Source organism: Pezoporus occidentalis, unplaced genomic scaffold (assembly GCF_034315485.1).
Source record: "Pezoporus occidentalis ecotype Australia unplaced genomic scaffold, CSIRO_AGI_Poc_V1 ctg4, whole genome shotgun sequence".
Lineage (NCBI taxonomy): Eukaryota > Metazoa > Chordata > Aves > Psittaciformes > Psittacidae > Pezoporus > Pezoporus occidentalis.
Window position 1 is genome coordinate 22,710,986 of NW_026915724.1, and position 17,506 is coordinate 22,728,491.

A 17,506-nucleotide genomic window follows, 5' to 3' on the forward strand; every position below is an offset into this window, starting at 1 on the left:
TGCATTTGTCTTGGTTGAATTTCATTAAGTACATGGCAGCTCATTTCTCCAGCACCTTGAAGCTGACCCTGAAAGACATTCCTGCCCTCCCTGTAACAACTGCCCAGCCCAGGTGCCAGGAGGGCAGCTGATGTAACGTTATCACAAACCAGCCCCAGGCCCAGATTTGGTGTGGTCCACAAACTTGCTGAAAGTGCACTGTCATGTCCTTCAGGTTGTTAGCAAAGACACCAGATGGTACTGGGCCCAATATTGATTCCCTGAAGTATGCCACCAGAAACTGGCTGCCAGTTTGACTTTATCTGGACAGTTGGACTCAAAGGATGGCCATCAGCAGCACAGTCTACCTGTGTAGTTACTTAGCTATCCAGTCCATGGCGCCAATTTGACTATAGGTTGTGTTAAAAAAATAAATTTAAAAAAAACAACAGAAGAATCCTTTTATTGTCAAAGTTTGGTCAATCATGAAAGCAAGAGCAGCACATTTCTGCGAAGCCCAAGTAACTGTACAGCTCATTCTGCAGACAGGTTGTTCTCACCAGAAAGGAAGTTAAAGCGAAGGAACCAGGAAGGGAGCCAGGACCAACTATGGCCAGCATGTTTCTGCTGGCTGGTACCTTTAGAAACACATTACACCCTTCACACTTCTCCTTCCAGTGCTGCTTTCCTTAAAATCACTGAACACCCAGGTGAGGATCCATCTAACCAAAAAACGACATTTTAGCATCCCTGTTGGATCCTGTATGTTTTGATTTTGACTTACAGGTCCTGTGGAAGAAATGGAGCAAAACTCTCCACTGAGGAATGCTGCCTGGCTGTATGAGCAGCCACCTTTCCATTACACTTTGGAGGAAATCACGTTGTCTTCTAGTGAGTTCCAGTCACCAAATGATTTTATTGTTACAATATGATTAAGCAATTTTTATTTTGTGCACTTCATGGTGCTCAAAATGTTAGTTTTCACAGTATAGAATGGATGTGACAGCATTTGTCATGGAAGCACTCAGCAGAGTATGTTGCAACTTTGTTTAATTGTCCTGTTTGATGAAGTTCTTCAGTAAGATGTGCCAGTAAATTATGTATTAGTTTTTTTCCGGTGATTAACTAATCATTCATATAATAAATAGCAGCTAACTACAAGAAAGAGATTTATTTGTCACAGAGTTAGAAGAATGTCAGACTTTTCCCATTTCATGTAAAAAGGCAGAGGAAAAAATACTTCTAAAATGACTTTGCAACATGTGCTTTATTTTAAGTCATTACTGAATCAAAACTACACAGTATACCCTTTTAACATACCCTACCCACTCAATGATTTTTTTCTCAATAATTTTTTAACATGGAATGAAACCTACATTGCAATTGTAAATTTTCATGCTACAATGTTCTCTAATGAGCCATTTGTCTCACTAATAATAGCAATTTAAGAAAAAGGCCATTTTTCAAGCTCGTATGTATGTTTATATTTGGGAACTTAAAAAAACCCCGTCTCGGATGTAAAAATGTGACTTAGAATATGTAAACATTTTTGTATACCTGAAACACTGGAAGAAGAATATCAGCTAACAGCAAAACAACAGTTGCCTTAAATCATCGAAATGGGAAAAAGCATGTCATGGGGAGCAGAGAGAAGCACACACTATTCAGTCTTTACAGGGTTATAAGAAATGAAGTAGCTCCTTAGGTCATTGAATTCACTTTCTTTTCTCACCTAATGGAAAGCAGTAACTTTGAAGAGAATGGCCCAGCAGAACACCCCAATAATTCACCATAATTATTCTAGCCATTAGTTAACCTTGACGAAGTGTCAAGTTTCAGTTGCTTTTTTTTTTTCCTGAGAAAAGTCATTGATGTTTGGTTGAAATGTCTTCTGTGGCTGTACAAATAAAATAAGGCATTCAAAGAGATTGTTATTGTTTTCTTTTTGCTAACAGAGGCTTGTCCACAGTGTCCTTTGTACATCAAAACCTCTGATTTCTACAAATGGGTATGGCTAGAATGTCTTCAGTTCCCACTGCGGCTCTGGGTCTTGGGTGTCCTGAAGGCTAGTCAGCGTCCCATTACTGTAGCTTGAAAGTCAGTGATGTACAACAGCATATTGCACAATCCAATCTGTATGGCTCCAGAAAGGGTTAAGAAGGTACACTGGAGTCACCTGTGGGTTCACTCCTTTCTTTTCTCTTTAAGTTGTAATGATTGTCTGGAAAATTAAATTAGCCAGACAAAGATGCAAACTTTTTGCTGATTAAATTACAAAGCAGTCCCCAGATTGTAGAGGAGTGGCACATTAAAAACAACAAATCATCCAACCTTCTTCACTGTTGATCCTTAATTTGAAAGGCAGCATAGATTCCTAAGGCCGTAGCTTCCAGGACTCCTTCAGTGAAAAATCATTGCTACCTAACTATAAAAGGCTTAGCTCTTAAGAGAATATTGTGCTTTTTTTTTTTAATTTTTCACCTTTAAAATTCAGATGAAATCAACTTGATTCGCAGTGTGACACCAGAGATCAATTAGTTTTTTCCCTAGTCCACTTGATCATAGTCTCTGGTGAGCGATACAGGAATATTAGTTTGGCATACAGGTCTTCTTCTAGTTCCAGTTCTCCAGTCTCTCGCACTAAGAAAATGTCAGTACACAACTTTAAGATTCGGTCTACGTTGGGCAGCTCCTCAAACATGATGGAGTGAGAGATCCCACTGAAAAATTCACGGACAAACTTTCCTATCACCAGGACAACTGAGGCATATAGTCCCATGATGCTGGAAAGAAAGAAAGGAAAGAGTTCAAATCATGACTTGAAAAAGGTCAGCCAAGTGTGAGGAAGCTCATCTAATGGCTAAGTGTAGACTGTCAGCTGAGTGAACCATAATTTCTAATTAGGATCTTGTTTCTGTTGTGCTGCAAGATTAAGGACAATAAGGTCTCTTCAAATACCACAGAAATCTGGGAATACAAATAGCTGAGGCTGCTGACTTAAATGGTTTAACCCCAGTTACTGATGGTCTCATGTCCTGTCTGCTACAGCTTGGAAGTCAGGAAAGCTGATAACTGTTGGCTGCTAAAGTCAAATTATCTGTCAGGTTTCATATATAATATTTTTTGTTAAAGTAACTGTGGCAGACTATGTTGACTTGTCCTCCCCTGATAATCCTCCTATGAGGAGTTCTCCAAAATCATGCCAGAAGGGCATTATCTCCTGGGAAGGCACACTCTTTTGCCTTTCTCTGTCTGTGGAGATGTACTTCGTAACTGTTTCACACCCAGAGTCCTGGCTACAAGACTGGTAAGGTCACTAAAACTGGGCAGACCTTGGGCAGAACTCGGCCTGTAGCTAAGCTAACATATTTTGCATGACTTCAATAAGAAATTAGTGCAAAGGGTGCTTCTGCCTTTTTTCCCACTGTAGATCAGGTCATTCCTTACAATTGTGAATCTTTCTATAGAGAACATTAACAGACCTCTTTTCAAAATGTCATGTTCAAACACTACAACAACAAAAAAGAAATAAATAACCCCTCCAAACCAGCAAATAAGGTCACCTTTCTTTCTATCTATCTCATCTTATTTTAATTTTACGTAAATATTCCTTCTTACCCATAACCAGCCAAGAATCCAAGGCTTGGTGGACTGACTTTATCACTGAATATGAAGAGTTCAAGACTCTCTTCAGATGTTTTGTATCTTTTTCCAAGCTGATTCAAAACCCACCACTCACGAACGCCCTCATCAGACACATTTTTGACCAAGGAAACTGTAATGTTTTCCCATCTGCAGTCTATTGAAAAAAAGAAATGTTAATATATATACCAAGAATTGCAAAAGTCAAAATGTTTTGAGTCAGATACTTCAAACATCTGCATGATAAAATGACTAAGCAACATCAAAGGTTCATTATCATTCTTCTAAAATCCATTTTACATTATTCCTGTAAAAAAGTATAATATCTAGACTTCTATGGTTTTCCTTCTGCAAATCTCATCTGAATGTCCATTAAATAAACAAAAAGTTTAGTAGCACGTTCATTTTCTTATGGACAAGTGTAAAATCATTTCAAAGAATGACTGGTAATCAGCATGTCTGCACTTAAGGCCTAAAAAGACACATTTAACTTGGAGGAACAGTGGTCAGCTTCTGTATGTCAAACTACTACCGTAAATCATTTATGTCTTGGCATAAAAGACACTATTCTCTCATATCAAGAAAAGCACACATACTATCCCATTATGCAGTGCTGTGTTTTTGACTTTTGGCCTGGGAACAGCGCTGATAACACCGATGTTTTTAGTTGCTGCTCAGTAATGTTTACTCTGACCAAAGACTTTGTGAGTCTTATGCTCTGCCAGGGAGGAGGGGAAACCAGGAGGAAGCAGAGATAGGACACCTGACCCAAACTGACCACAGAGGTATTCCATACCACAGCACGTCATGCCAACTATATGGACTGGTGGCAGTTACCCAGAAGGGTGAGATCACTGCTCGGGTTGGGCTGGGTATCGGTCAGTGGGTGGTGAGCGGTTGTATTCTGAGCCCTTGTTATTTCCCTTATCATTATCATTATTGGTGGTAGCAGTAGTGGTTTGTGTTATACCTTAGTTACTGGACTGTTCTTATCTCAACCGGTGGGAATTACATTCTTTTGATTCTCTTCTCCATCCCTCCGGGAGCAGGGGGAGGAAGGGGGCGGGGGAGTGAGCAAGGGCTGCGTGGCTGAGTTGCTGACTGGGCTTAAACCACGACAATACTGATCACACAGACAGGAGGTGAACTCTGGAGCTCCTGATTTCTTGAGGAATCTCAAGTTAAGAGCTCTTTAGGACAGGACCTGACCAGCGACAATGAAGCACTCTTATTGCTACTCACAGAGGTAGGTTCAGCCTCAAGAATTATTTTTCCTAATTAATTTAATCATGCTGACAGAACCTTGAACAGTAATGTACTACACAGTAATGTACTACATAGTACTACTGCACCTGAGCACCAAATTTAACCTCTGTTGAGCAAACTGTTCTTAGAGAAAGACTTGTACCTACTCTTCCTAGCCAATGGGTTTTTCACATGCATGCGCTCTGTAGTAGAATTCTGAAATGCAATGATCTATGTAAACTGGATTCTCTGTAGCCAATAAAGACGGAATAGCTAACAAACAAACAAAGAAATCATTTAGTGGCATTATTTAAGCTGAGGAGCTACATTTGCAGACATGAAGTAGTAATGACTGTGGTAAGGTAGCATGGAGATGCAGAGAAGTGAAACTCTTCATCACTTAGTCAGAAAACAAAAGAGAGAAGTTCCTGAAAGCAGACTTGAAGGAAAGGAGCTGCACTTCATCTATAAGACTTCTTCCTGTTAACTACAAAGCTAAAATACATCTAGATGCATTTTCTGCCTTATACTGTATTACCTCATCTCTCCCCATGCTTGCCGGCACCTAGTAGAAACTATTATGAGTGCATTTCAGACTGAGGCACCCCGTAACATAGAATCATAGAATCATAGAATGGTTAGGGTTGGAAAGGACCTTAAGATCATCTCGTTCCAACCCTCCTGCCAGGGGGAAGGACACCTCACACTAAACCATCCCAGTGAATGTGCAACTGTGAGTGCTGTGTTGCACTTCCTTCAACCATAGGCTGTTTTCTGTGGTCTGGACACATACCTGTCAATAGCTGCTTTATGGGTTTTGCCAGAGAATCACTAGGAGCTTTGATGTAGTATGGGTACACTGTCTCTAATGTTCTGGAAAAAATGAGAAAGCAAATATTTCATATTTTTATAACTCTAAAATAATTTAGAAATACCTAACAAACAGGGCTATACACAGTTCCCAGTAATTCTTGGCTTAAGCTATGATTTTATAGTGTTCAGATGTCACATCTGAAAGTTAGCTGGATTTATTAACTATGTTGTGTCAGTACTTCAGCAGGGAGCTCCATCCATAACGTCGCCATTCACAAGTCATGAATCCCACGCACCTGGGGCATGCGTTTACAAGGAATGTAGACTTTACATTTTGTTCCCTTTTAAGACAAAGCTGCTTTTATAGTCAGCTATATAAGCAGAAAAAAGAAAGGGAACACATCACCAGTAGTAAACAAGCTAGAAAAATATGTAGGTAGGGAAATATGTGGTGAAAACAGTTATTACTTCAGAATTGCAAAATGTTTTGATAAAAACACCTGAATAGAGGTGAGAGAATTTTTTGCTGGATTCTTTCAATGGGAAGTATTTTCAGTTTGTAGGAGGATTTCAAACTTAAAGGTGTTTGTGTAAGTTAAATCATATTAAGTGGGAATTAATTACCAGCATCCAGATGGAGACATTTCATTAAAAGCAGAGATACCGTCCTAACCTTTTCCTCAAATGACTGAAAAATTCTAGGGAAGGGGAGCTTTCAGGGAAGCCCTGTGACAATTTGCTAAATTGCATACACCAGGCTGAGGAAAACAGAGGTCATCAATTTTAAATCCCTCCTGATCACTCCAGCAGGCCCAAAGATAGGTAAGAGCTCTGCAGCCAATTTGAGATGGTGGCAGGAAGCTCCCTGCTGAAGGTGTCAAATGGCTACTAGCTGCCACAAGCATCTGTCCTTTACAACAAAGCAAAAAAAGCTTAAATCAACAATATTACTGATTGGAACACAGGAAAGTGCAGGTGTATCTGCTTGCCTCTTGCAAAGAGAATTATCAGTTAATTATCTCTTCCACAAAAGAGCAAAATCCAGTCTCCTTGGCACTACATCACCTTAGGAAGTATTCCCATATCCTCACACAGCAAAGTAAAAGCATAAAATATTTGTTTAAATGCAATGATCAGTCTGCAGAAAAATAGCTGTGCACCAAAAAGACAAATCTCACTTCCACCTACTAACAGATGTGAACCTCTGAGGGTTTTCACTATCCCAGTTGGCCTCAGCATTAACTTTTCAACTTGTGGCCACAAATCAGATCAGGTAGCCTTGAGGGATGATGTTGGCTTAGCAGTATTTAGAGACTACAGCTGTAAAGTAACCCCCAGTGAGCAGGTGGAAAAGGAAGAGCCAGATTCCTTTCAAATCTGAAGGGAGGCACCACTGCTGTTAATGCTATAAAGCTACATTGATAGAATAATGCTTGATATTCATATGAAGAGCATGCTCTTTCTGCCTTGCAAATTTCCATTACAGGAAAAGATCTGATGTCAGAAACGACTGCAGATGTTACCCTTTGACCGCAGTGATTTAACGCTTCCTTGCCAATATAATACTATTTAAGAATAACAATGAGAAATACAGTCTGGATGGTTATTTCGAACAAAGATATCATCAATAAAACATCCTCAGATCAAGTTGAACTAAAGTAACTAAAAGGAGAGTTTAGATGTGAATATACTGTACTGAAATTGTGCTTATGCAATAAACGTAACTAATAGCTTCACCATGCTTGTTGGTGATATTCCAAAGTTCATGGTCTTCTCAGCCTATATTTATCATAGGGAATAAGCTTTTACCTTGAATGTTACTATTATGTGTCTTCAGTGTTGTTGGCCTCTGTGAACAAGGCTCCAAAGTTATTAGAGGTTGACAGATGGGCAGACAAATGATATAGTTGCAGAAGCCTGACCTCCTTAGGAAATTAGGTTTAATAAGGGAAGGCTTGCATATGAATAGCCAAAGAAAATAACTTACACCTTTTCCAGTTGCTGTCCAGACATCATTGTAGCAATATCTCTTCTGGTGTTCTCTGGTAGGACAAAGGTAAGTTTATCTGATGCTATTTCAGCTTTGGCACCAAGGGTGAGATTTCTGTTGTAAGTAAAAGGGAAGACACATTGTTAACCTACAATGAGAACATAACCTAAACACGTGCTGGCTGAATGCTAGAGCTAGTTGTCCAGATAGTCTAACAGTACTGACCCTGTCTATTCCAGTCTTTGCTAAAGGAAGCATCATAGTATCTGTACCTGAGATGGTGCATTTCCCCACAGAGGATACATAGCATCCTCAAAGGTGTATTTTTCTAACTGAAAATGCTTCCTATGCTTTTATTACAGGAAAATGATGACAGACAAAAAGAATTTTGTTCAGTATGTCAGTTGAAACAGAATGGGAAAGGGAGCGTGCGTGCTCTGACTTTAGGCAAGAGGACTGTGTGTTACCACACATTCTGTGCCAGAGCAGGTAAGGTTGCTGCAGTAAGCTACAGCTTCCCACAACCCCACCTCAGCCTTGTGCCGTACCCTGCTGTTGGGATGCAGCAGTTTGGTGAGGGATGAAGCTCTGGCTGCAGAGCCCTGGCAGATGATGTGTGAAGGTGCTGTGTGAGTGACAAGAAAGGCTCATCTTAGAGTTACTTCTTGTCTCCTGGCCTAGATGAAAGACAGAAGTTTCTCTTTATGGAGAAAAAGTGGAAGGTCACTGTGGTAAGTCTTTACCACTTTCAGTCATTTATGGTCACAATATAATCCACAGGATATAATTTGAGGGTGAAAAAGGTCTTTTTCAACTGGTGTATGAATGTTTGTAGTTATGCTCAGAAATGATGGAGTGATGTAATACACTAGCTAACACTGTAGGCTTCCAGGAAAATAAGGAGGGTCAAATAAAGTTGAATTAAGGGTACAGATTCCTTAGAAGACTGTTTTTGACTGTGGAAAGACTGATCCAACATGTTCAGAGCTCCCACAGAGATTCAGCTGACCTCCTTCTTGTGCACAGACTTGCTGAGGATTGCTGTAACAATCCAGCATCTACTTCTAACAAAACAGGTAGATACAATGGCTGCAAAGGTATTTCATTTCCATGGAGTGATGACTTAACTCCAGTTTAATCCAGGATCCTATCTGGCAGACATGAGTCAACAAACTACCTCGGTGACTGGGTATCCTCTAGCCTGCATGCAACTGTCTTATGTTCTAGGCTGTCTCTATCAAAAAAGTCATTGTAAAGTAATAGTTCTCCAAGGCCAAAGGAACCACAAGTAAACAGGCAAAGGTCTCAACAACATGGATCTGCGCCATTGTTATGGTACTTGCATATATGTGTATTTTTAAAAAATAGTTTGTGTGAGTTCCAGACTCCCTTAGTAAGAGGACCAAGCACTTTTGTTTGTATTTCCTTACTGTTTTTCTGCCTTAACTAGGTCTAAGTATTCAGTTCCCATAAATGCTAGCAAGGTTGCTGTTTGGGGCAGTTTATTTAACATCTCTATCTGAAACTGGCTAGAATCTTCTTACTTTTCCTTCCCTCCCCTCAAGTCCCATTGAAAACTCCACCCTGCCTTTTAAATAAGGATGTTGCTTTGCTTCTCTTTTTATTTTTTGAGAACTGCAGGCAACAATTTTTTCCTGGGGGGCAAAGGTCACTTCTCTGTGTCTCTCTCTCTCCCACTTTCAGTTTTTTTTTTGCTCTGCCGTACAACAGAATTTACTGAAAAACTAAGTAAAAAGTGCAGCGTGGAACTGTTCTTCTGAGCAAATGCTTAGCAAGTAATCTATCAACCTCATAACAGCCATGCTAATTACCTTTGAATGCTCCATGAAAGAACTACAGTGAACTCAGCTGAAAAATCCAGCAGTCCCTGTATCATTTTCTCTCTACTGGGAGGGCTGATGGTCCATAAAGAGTTTGAATTTCCCTCTAAATCTGCAAGAGTTATATCTTCTTTTCCATAGCCCTCTAGAAACTGCAAAGCAGCCTGTAGGTGCAGAAGAGGAAAAGAAAATTTAAGCGCGGTGATATTCAAAAGACACAGACCCACATCTCCCAGTCAGGCAGGATTGTAGCTGATTAATTGTAAATGCAGTGGTTTGCACTGATTATTTTCCTCAGGTACCACCTGGGGCTTTAGATGGGAAGGGGATAAAAAAAAGTATAGCCAAGCTAAGAAGGTGAAATAAAAATGGCCCTGCTCTTTGAAGAATGATGGCCACGCAGTCCAAAGGGAGTCTGAAAGTTCATCACGTAACCTCTGTACAGTCCATCTAAATTTAAGTTAAAATTTAACCGTCTTTCATTAAGCATCTTTCTGCATAGAAAGATAGCTGCGAAGGATAAGGTGACTTGAAACTAGCAACTTCAGAAGTGGATCAAGATTACACTATTGTTGCTATAATATGGGCTATTTGCTAGGATCTAATATAAAAAAAAAATTAATTCTTGAATAGGTTAGAAGCAAGTTCTTCTTTTAAAGTTATATCTGACCAAATCCCAGTTACTTTATTAATGCAACAGCTTCTACTAATTACTAGTCCTTTTCCTGTAGAAACTTGTGATAACTTTGAGCATGTTGCACCATGAAATAGCGAGACTATGTTCAAATATTTATGTCTTGGGACTCTGATGTCAAAACTTTCCATGTGATAGACAGTCTTTTGACTTCACCACATCTCACTGGGAGGTGAAAATTGTGTGTGCAACAGGAAGGAGCAGTGGGCTTAAGAGACCCAACACTCTTGTCCCTACAGCATGTTTGTTTTGGCAATACACAAACAGCAACATGTCTACTGAAGGTTTGTGTCATTTAAAGGAGATGTTTTTATTCAACCGACAGAACAACCACTGTCTTCCATGACTTTTTGCAAAGATGTCTCAATTAACAGTAACTTGTCTCACCATAGTTCAGCCCTGTCCTGACAAATGATCTGTCTGAACCTTTACTCATGCAAATCCTCTTTATGGAAACATCTTCCAGATGATGGCATCACTGCTGACCACTTAAAACTACATAAACAAAACTCACAAAAGGCCTCCATTTCCTCCAATTGGAAACATGCATGGATTTTTAAGTAATGAGGTATTGTACATTTCACTTACAGTGTTACCCCTATAGCTTCCCAGAAACGCATTGAAACCAGTCTGATTCAAATCCTTGAGCTGACTCTGTTGAGCACTCATTGTAAAAATAGGCTGGAAAACAAAAGAACATAGACTTATCACAGTTACTTCACATTAGCTGCTACATACACAGTATACAGCATCCTGTGCATCACAGTCCAAGACTATTATGGCACTCAATTCAACAGGAGAAGGTTATGATCTTATTCCACTGAGAAGCAAACTATGTCCAATTATCTTACATTTACCATGTGGACCTGTAGGCAGTTATTTGAGTGTACCTTATATAGGATAATTTATGCAGATTCCCCTGCCAGTAGGTTCTAGTTTTAACTTGCAGATGAAGGTAATATTTTACATCAGTGATAAACTAACATGTTTTAAATGCAAAAGGGATCATTTGTTGGAGCTTGAGTTCAGTTCACTGAAGAGAATAAGAAGTAGCACAAGGAAATACAGAGCAAAAGCAGAGTTTGCTTTTAGTCTTTCTTCTTTTTTACCTGATAACCTCCTAGAGTTATTGTGATTGATACATCTAGAGGCTTGTTGGTGATGCCTGCAACAGATTTGATTAAAGACATGAAGAGCAGTGGGAACCAGACAATACAAATCAGCAAGACGATAATCATGCCACCCATTCCATACTTCACAACTTTCTTTTTCTTCTGGCCTCTTGGTTGGGGATATCTCTGCAAAAGCAAACAGCAACATGGTAATGTCTCTTCTATCAGAGGTACCACTTGGTATGATTTGATGGGTAAATGTACAATGATCTTAAGGCTTCTGATCTTCTGTGGTAATTTGCTATCCATTGCCTCGCAGGTTATTTTGAGATTTTTAGCCAAACCCGCACAGATGCTGCATTTCTGGTGACAACAGTCAAAAGTGCCAAATGAACCCGGCCAAGTGGGTGTCTGGTGTGAAAAATATTGTAAACCTTTGTGATTTTGGTTCTTCACAGCCCTAAAGAAGGGAAAAATTGAGTACGGTAATTGGAATATTTTGTCTGAATGACTGCAAGCATGAACTCACAGGAACCACACATAAAATAACAGCAGCAACAGTGACACAACAATCGATTCAAAAAAAAAGGGAATTGGGAGTGACCCAATTTCTTTATTTGGCCTTCCAGGTTTTATCTCGAAGCTCCTTAAGGCAGAATTCCTCTCATAGAGCTTGAAAAGCTGCAAACTGTATTTCAGGGAAAAAAAAAAACCAATTGTTTGCCAGCAACTGACATGCACAATCAGTCGGATTGTCTGATATTGCACTACCTCCACATTTGCTTCACACTTCACATACAGTATTCATAAGAGCTGTTCACAGACTTGATACACTCTGTTTCTAGGGAATCCCGCACCAACTGCAATTAAATAATGTTTAAAGTTTTGTTGCTCTTCCTAAACTCTTCACACTGCTGATGTAACATCCTTCCTTTTCTTAGCTTCTGAGACCAAAAGTGACATTGCTTTTATCCTTCTCTTTTCAAAGCAGATCACATGGAATGTGTTCTGCCTTGTCCCTCCATCTGCTATTGGCATCATGATTGCCTACTTTAAGAGCTTCACTATCCACAAAATCCTGCCTTACCATCACTGTAATTTATTTTGGTGCATTCTATTATGCATTCTATTATAAGATTTAACTCTACAGTGTTTTAGGATCCTGTCTTTCACACCTTGCATACTGCATGTGCAAAATAAATATGCACTGTATTGCACTGAACCTCAAAGACATGCCAGGAATCTGGCTTTCAGGAAATCATTCTTGCTTTACAACATGAATCCATAACCCCTAGGAGAATATTAAATTTGTAATACAATGCTGTATTTAAAACAAATTAGTTACTTTTCAAAAGCAGTATATCAAGTCATTTGTCTTGCAATACTGAGTGCTCTTTTCATTAAAATATATCAAGATCAGCAGGGGTACATAAATATATTTGTCTGTTTAAGATCAGTTCAGACACCTTTAATGATGTTACAGAACAGCTCAGAGGGCCTCTAGCAGTCAAAGTGCTTAGGCATATCACTCAATGTGAGGACAGAGAATCAAAGTACCTTGAACAACACTCATGAAATCAGGGGCAGTTATTTTGCTACATGGCACTAGCACACACAAGCTAGGTTAGATGTGGAAATCTTCCCATGTCAGATATATGCTATATATAATGCAGAATGATCCTTTTGCAGTGTAAAAAAACGCAATGAGGTGGACAGTCAACATAGAACTGGATTATTATTTCTCTGACTGCTGAAGCCTCTGATGACATTGCACTCATGGCAAAAATGGAATTCATACAGAAAAAGCCCATATGCAAGATTTGTGTGCATAGCAGCTCTGAGTTAATCTAACTGACATACTTGGAAAATAATTGCCATTAAGAGACAGGATTATAATAAAAGAAGAAATACGTCAGTAACACTTAAAAATTCAGCTGTTTCATTGCAGACATACAGTTTCTAGCTGGCTGGGTCACTCTTAAAAGAATGCCTAATTTCTTTTTCAAACTGGCAAAATAAGCAAGCATATGGTTGCAATCTCTGTAGTGGTTATAAGGAATCCAGAATTTGCAAGTTTAGTTTGAACTGAAGTTTACATGATTTACAGAGACTGAAATTTCAGTCAGACAAATGGTAGGTTTATCTGGCCTGCAGTTCAGTCCTGGGCTCTCCCGAGATAAAGGAGCCAGCTGAGTTCCCTCTGCGATCACATGAACCAGTTGTCCCTGGGACCTACACTGTGGAGCCACAAGCTCTGTATTCTACTGACCTTTCTCTTCAGCTAGTTTCCCTGCTACTGAAGGTTACTCATTTAGTTGTTATGGTCAAAGTGAGCCTGTGTGAACACCAGGACTTTGAACCCGGTCTTGAAAGTCAGGCATGCAATTAAGCTAGCAGGCGCGGGCTTGTGTAGTTCATGTTAATGGTGGAAAAATCAGCTATTCACAAAAGAGAAGCCATTTGAAATTTCACTTGTGGTGACTGCCAGCTAACATAAAGTACCCAATAGCCTGAATATTTCTGAACATAAACACCAGGTGTGTCTTCTAACAAACCGTCTTTGTGGTGGATTTCCCAATTGTTCAGGGACTCATGATTATTTCTCTTCATTTCTGCATGGGGGAGAGAAGGCCTGGATCACTCATATGGGGCTTCCTTACTTTTTCTGACTCTCGCCAACACTTCAGGATGAATATATGAGCATAGATGTCTTCAACACAGATCCAGCTGGAAAGACTGAGCGTGGTATCAGTCCAAACCCAGTCCATTACTGCTCTCAGCTCAGTCAAAAATGGAACCAGGCGGAACCTAAAGAATGAGCAGATAACTCGTCAGAAATGGGGGGATCACATTAAACAATCACAGTGCGTACATGACAAGAGGGAGAATTAAGCCAATGTTAAAGGACAGTTTAATGGAAGATTCGCAGACACAAATACAGTCATATCCTGAGACTGCACAGCTAGTACGGGGGGTGCCTTTTTGCCATAGCTCATGTTCCTCTAGATCTCTTTGTCAGGCCATAAACACGCTTTTGCATCATTACACCCAGTAATTGTGATTAAGCCATTGATGGAATAGCACAAGAGAGACTTTCTTGTACCCCCAAATTCCTCTGACCAGGAAGTGGAGTAGAGGAACATCCTTTCCACAGGATGGTGGGAATTTGTTTTATACTTCCTTATACCAAGTGGTGCTTGGCTTTTCTGCAGGAGGTGGGCAGTCATTAGCTGCATGTGGAACTGGGCTTTATGACTCCTGAATAAGCAGCAGCACAAGGTGGGCTAACAGGAAACCGACATGCATACAGTAGCTCTTCAAAGCGCATCGTTCCCTTTACCAGTCCCACACTTTTCTGCTTGGCCAGGTCACAAAGACTATTTGTTTCATATGAAGAAAGCTTTCTTCTGTAACTTTTCCTATTGGAATGCAACAGGCCCATACTGCAAATACTGAGAAAAGGCTAAAATTATTCCAACTTTTCTGTGAAATATGTATATGCTTTGAACTGGCTTAATGACAACATCACAGCATAAGTGGAGGGTGGGATATGCCTCCTTAAAACCACCTTTTCCTCTGAGGTGACACTGTGCCTATTACTTGCACTAACTCTCCTAACTCCTGAAGTTTTAACGTGCAGCACTTCTCAAGAGATGATACGCTAAGTAAATATTTTTTGATGTGTATCTTTTATTTCTTATGTGTATTGTCTTTCACTTTATCCCTCTCACCTGCTGAGGTACAGCCTGTCGACCTGCTCCAAAGATCAATTTGGGATTTGATCCCTTGCTACCTTTTAGGACTGCAAAGCAAATAACATTACCTGTTTACAAGAACCATATGTACCCCCATCTGTGTTCACAGAGAGATTTCTTAGAAGTGTTAAAAATGTCTCTTCCATAGGGGCCTGAATGGCTAACTGGTACGTCAGGCTTCCGGATTCAGAGTGGGAGACTGAGTTTTCTGAAATTTGCATTCCTGAAATTGATTTTTTTGTGTGTGTGGGCTATAGAGGACACAGGGCATATACAGAGTGTGCTGTGCAAAACCTAATGTCTCATTTCCAGCAGCCTGTGAAGAGAAGTCATGAATAACCACAACATCTCATGATAACAGATCCTTATTTCACAAAAGAAAGAGGGCGATAGGTTTAGACTTACCCTTGAAATAAGAACAGGTTTACATAGTTGTAACTTTTTGTGAGGAAGTTGCCAAGAACACGAGTTGGATATCCGCAGCGTATCTGATATGCTGATAAGCCAAAATAAACACATTTCACAAAATACCAGAGCTGGGCAACTGTGTTCTGGCTAAATTTCCTGTAATGGAAAAGATAGATAAAGGAAAATTATGAGTTTTGTATCTGTGTATGACCAGATTAGCTTGAAATGTTTTGTGCTCCTGGCAGTTCCCCTTTCCTAAGATCCTGTGAGAAGCCCTTTCTTTCTGACCCTGCTGTGCAGGGTTAAAACAGTACTTGAAAAGACACTGGATGAGAAAGTCTATAAACAGCATCTGTTGTCACCTCAGGGTCACAGGGGAGGGACTGGGAATAGGCTTCCTGAAGAGTGTAGGCTCTGGGGCAGTGCCCTCTCGCTCTGGATGCTAGGGATGTCTTGCTGCCCAGCTTAGGCCAGTTTGCCCTCAGCCCCCATAACAGTGCATCCTGCTGTGAGCCCTGGGTAGATACTGCTTCTCTTGGCTTTTCAGAGGGCTGACATCTGGACTGAATCTAGGCAGCTTTAATGGGTACTTGTGTTCTCAGGGGCACCTCCAAGGCCATGAACTCATACAGGAATTTAAGTTGCTGTGATTTCTGAAGATCATCTTTTTCACCCTCTTCTGCTTGAATCAGGTCTAATGGCACCAAATTGTTAGGGACCTGCCCAGTTGAGTTTTGAGCACCTCTGAAGATGGAGATCCTACACTCTGTCTGGGCAGCCTGCTCCAGTGTTCGACTACCATCATTGTGAAAAGATTTTTCATCATATCTAACTGGAATTTGCCCCTTTTTGTTTTCCCCACTGTGTGGCCTCTTCTCCTATCTGAAAAGAGCTTAGCTCCTTCTCAGTGCCCTCTTAATAGGTAGCTGAAGACAGCTCTTCACTTTCTCTTTTCCAAACTTAACTAACCCTCTTCCCTCAGCCTCTCCTAACATATCATGTGCTCTATTGCTCTGACCACCTTGATGAATATGTGCCACTTCTGAATGCAGTTCAGTAGCATGGTGGAACTGCAGGAGATGCCTCATGGTGGATCTGTGAGCCAGTCATGATCCAATATTTTCAATTAGTTCCTGCAGAATTATTTTCATTAGTCAATTTGCAAGGGCTTCTAAGAGTCAGCCTGACTTAGAGGATACAGATGGTTTCAGATGCAGATTTGAGATTAAAAAATTGAAATAAATTGTATAAAAGCACAGAAAATGTAAAAACAATTTTATTGTCTTTCAAGTGACCAAATCAAGCCAGAAGTTTCACATCAATGCACAGTAGATAGGAGATCCACTTGAAAAATGCATTTTTGTTTTACAAGTTGGGCAAAATAACTACTGCACCGAGGAAAAAGAAAACATTTGTTTTGAGAGGAAATGAAACCTTTCAGTCTTTCTTTACACCACACACCTATTTTGGGTTTTTTTCCCAATAAAATAACTTGACTGTTAATGAAGAATAATGTGCCCAGGTGACACACTCATTTCAATGGAGTGATGTAAATACTTCAAGGCAATTTAAAATTGTAAATAAGAGGGGAGTTAGCACTAAAGAGGGAACCTTAACACCTCTGCAGTGCAGACTGAGGTGGTAACTGCCCTGAGCCATGCAATGAGAAATGTTAGATTTGAGGGTGAACCTGATCGGGCATGTGATACAAGACTTCATGCAGCAGGTGGCTACCTCCACTTCACCTCTAGAGCCGTGTGGCAGGAGCAGGGGAGGAGAACTTTTGCTCTTCAGAAGAGGCATTGGTTTTAGACATTCCTCAGTGTAAGGAGATTTAAATCCACAGTTCACACATTCCAGGAAAGTGGTAAATTATAAATTACGCTGAGAGAGACATTTTCTACTCACTCTTCTAAGCCAGCATGCAGCAGTCTTGGGAATGGGGAACAGAATCAGAAGCCAATATTGTCTCAGCTGAGTACTCTAATCACTCAGTTACAGGCAAGTTCTCTTTCACCTGCTTGCAT

General features: G+C 40.2%; 1 protein-coding gene across 1 annotated transcript in view; it reads right to left on the minus strand.

Moving 5' to 3' along the window:
- Window positions 1-425: 425 nt before the first annotated feature.
- The window catches only part of PIEZO2 (piezo type mechanosensitive ion channel component 2), a 297,634-nt gene continuing 280,553 nt past the window's right edge, over window positions 426-17,506 (minus strand). Inside the window, exons 48-56 of the mRNA XM_062633006.1 lie at window positions 15,477-15,635; window positions 13,977-14,124; window positions 11,314-11,502; window positions 10,793-10,885; window positions 9,502-9,674; window positions 7,667-7,783; window positions 5,660-5,739; window positions 3,598-3,778; window positions 426-2,762 (exon numbers count right to left, since the gene is read on the minus strand). Coding sequence (XP_062488990.1) covers window positions 2,510-2,762; window positions 3,598-3,778; window positions 5,660-5,739; window positions 7,667-7,783; window positions 9,502-9,674; window positions 10,793-10,885; window positions 11,314-11,502; window positions 13,977-14,124; window positions 15,477-15,635 — 1,393 coding nt within the window. The 3' untranslated portion in view covers window positions 426-2,509. The remainder of the gene's footprint in view (window positions 2,763-3,597; window positions 3,779-5,659; window positions 5,740-7,666; window positions 7,784-9,501; window positions 9,675-10,792; window positions 10,886-11,313; window positions 11,503-13,976; window positions 14,125-15,476; window positions 15,636-17,506) is intronic.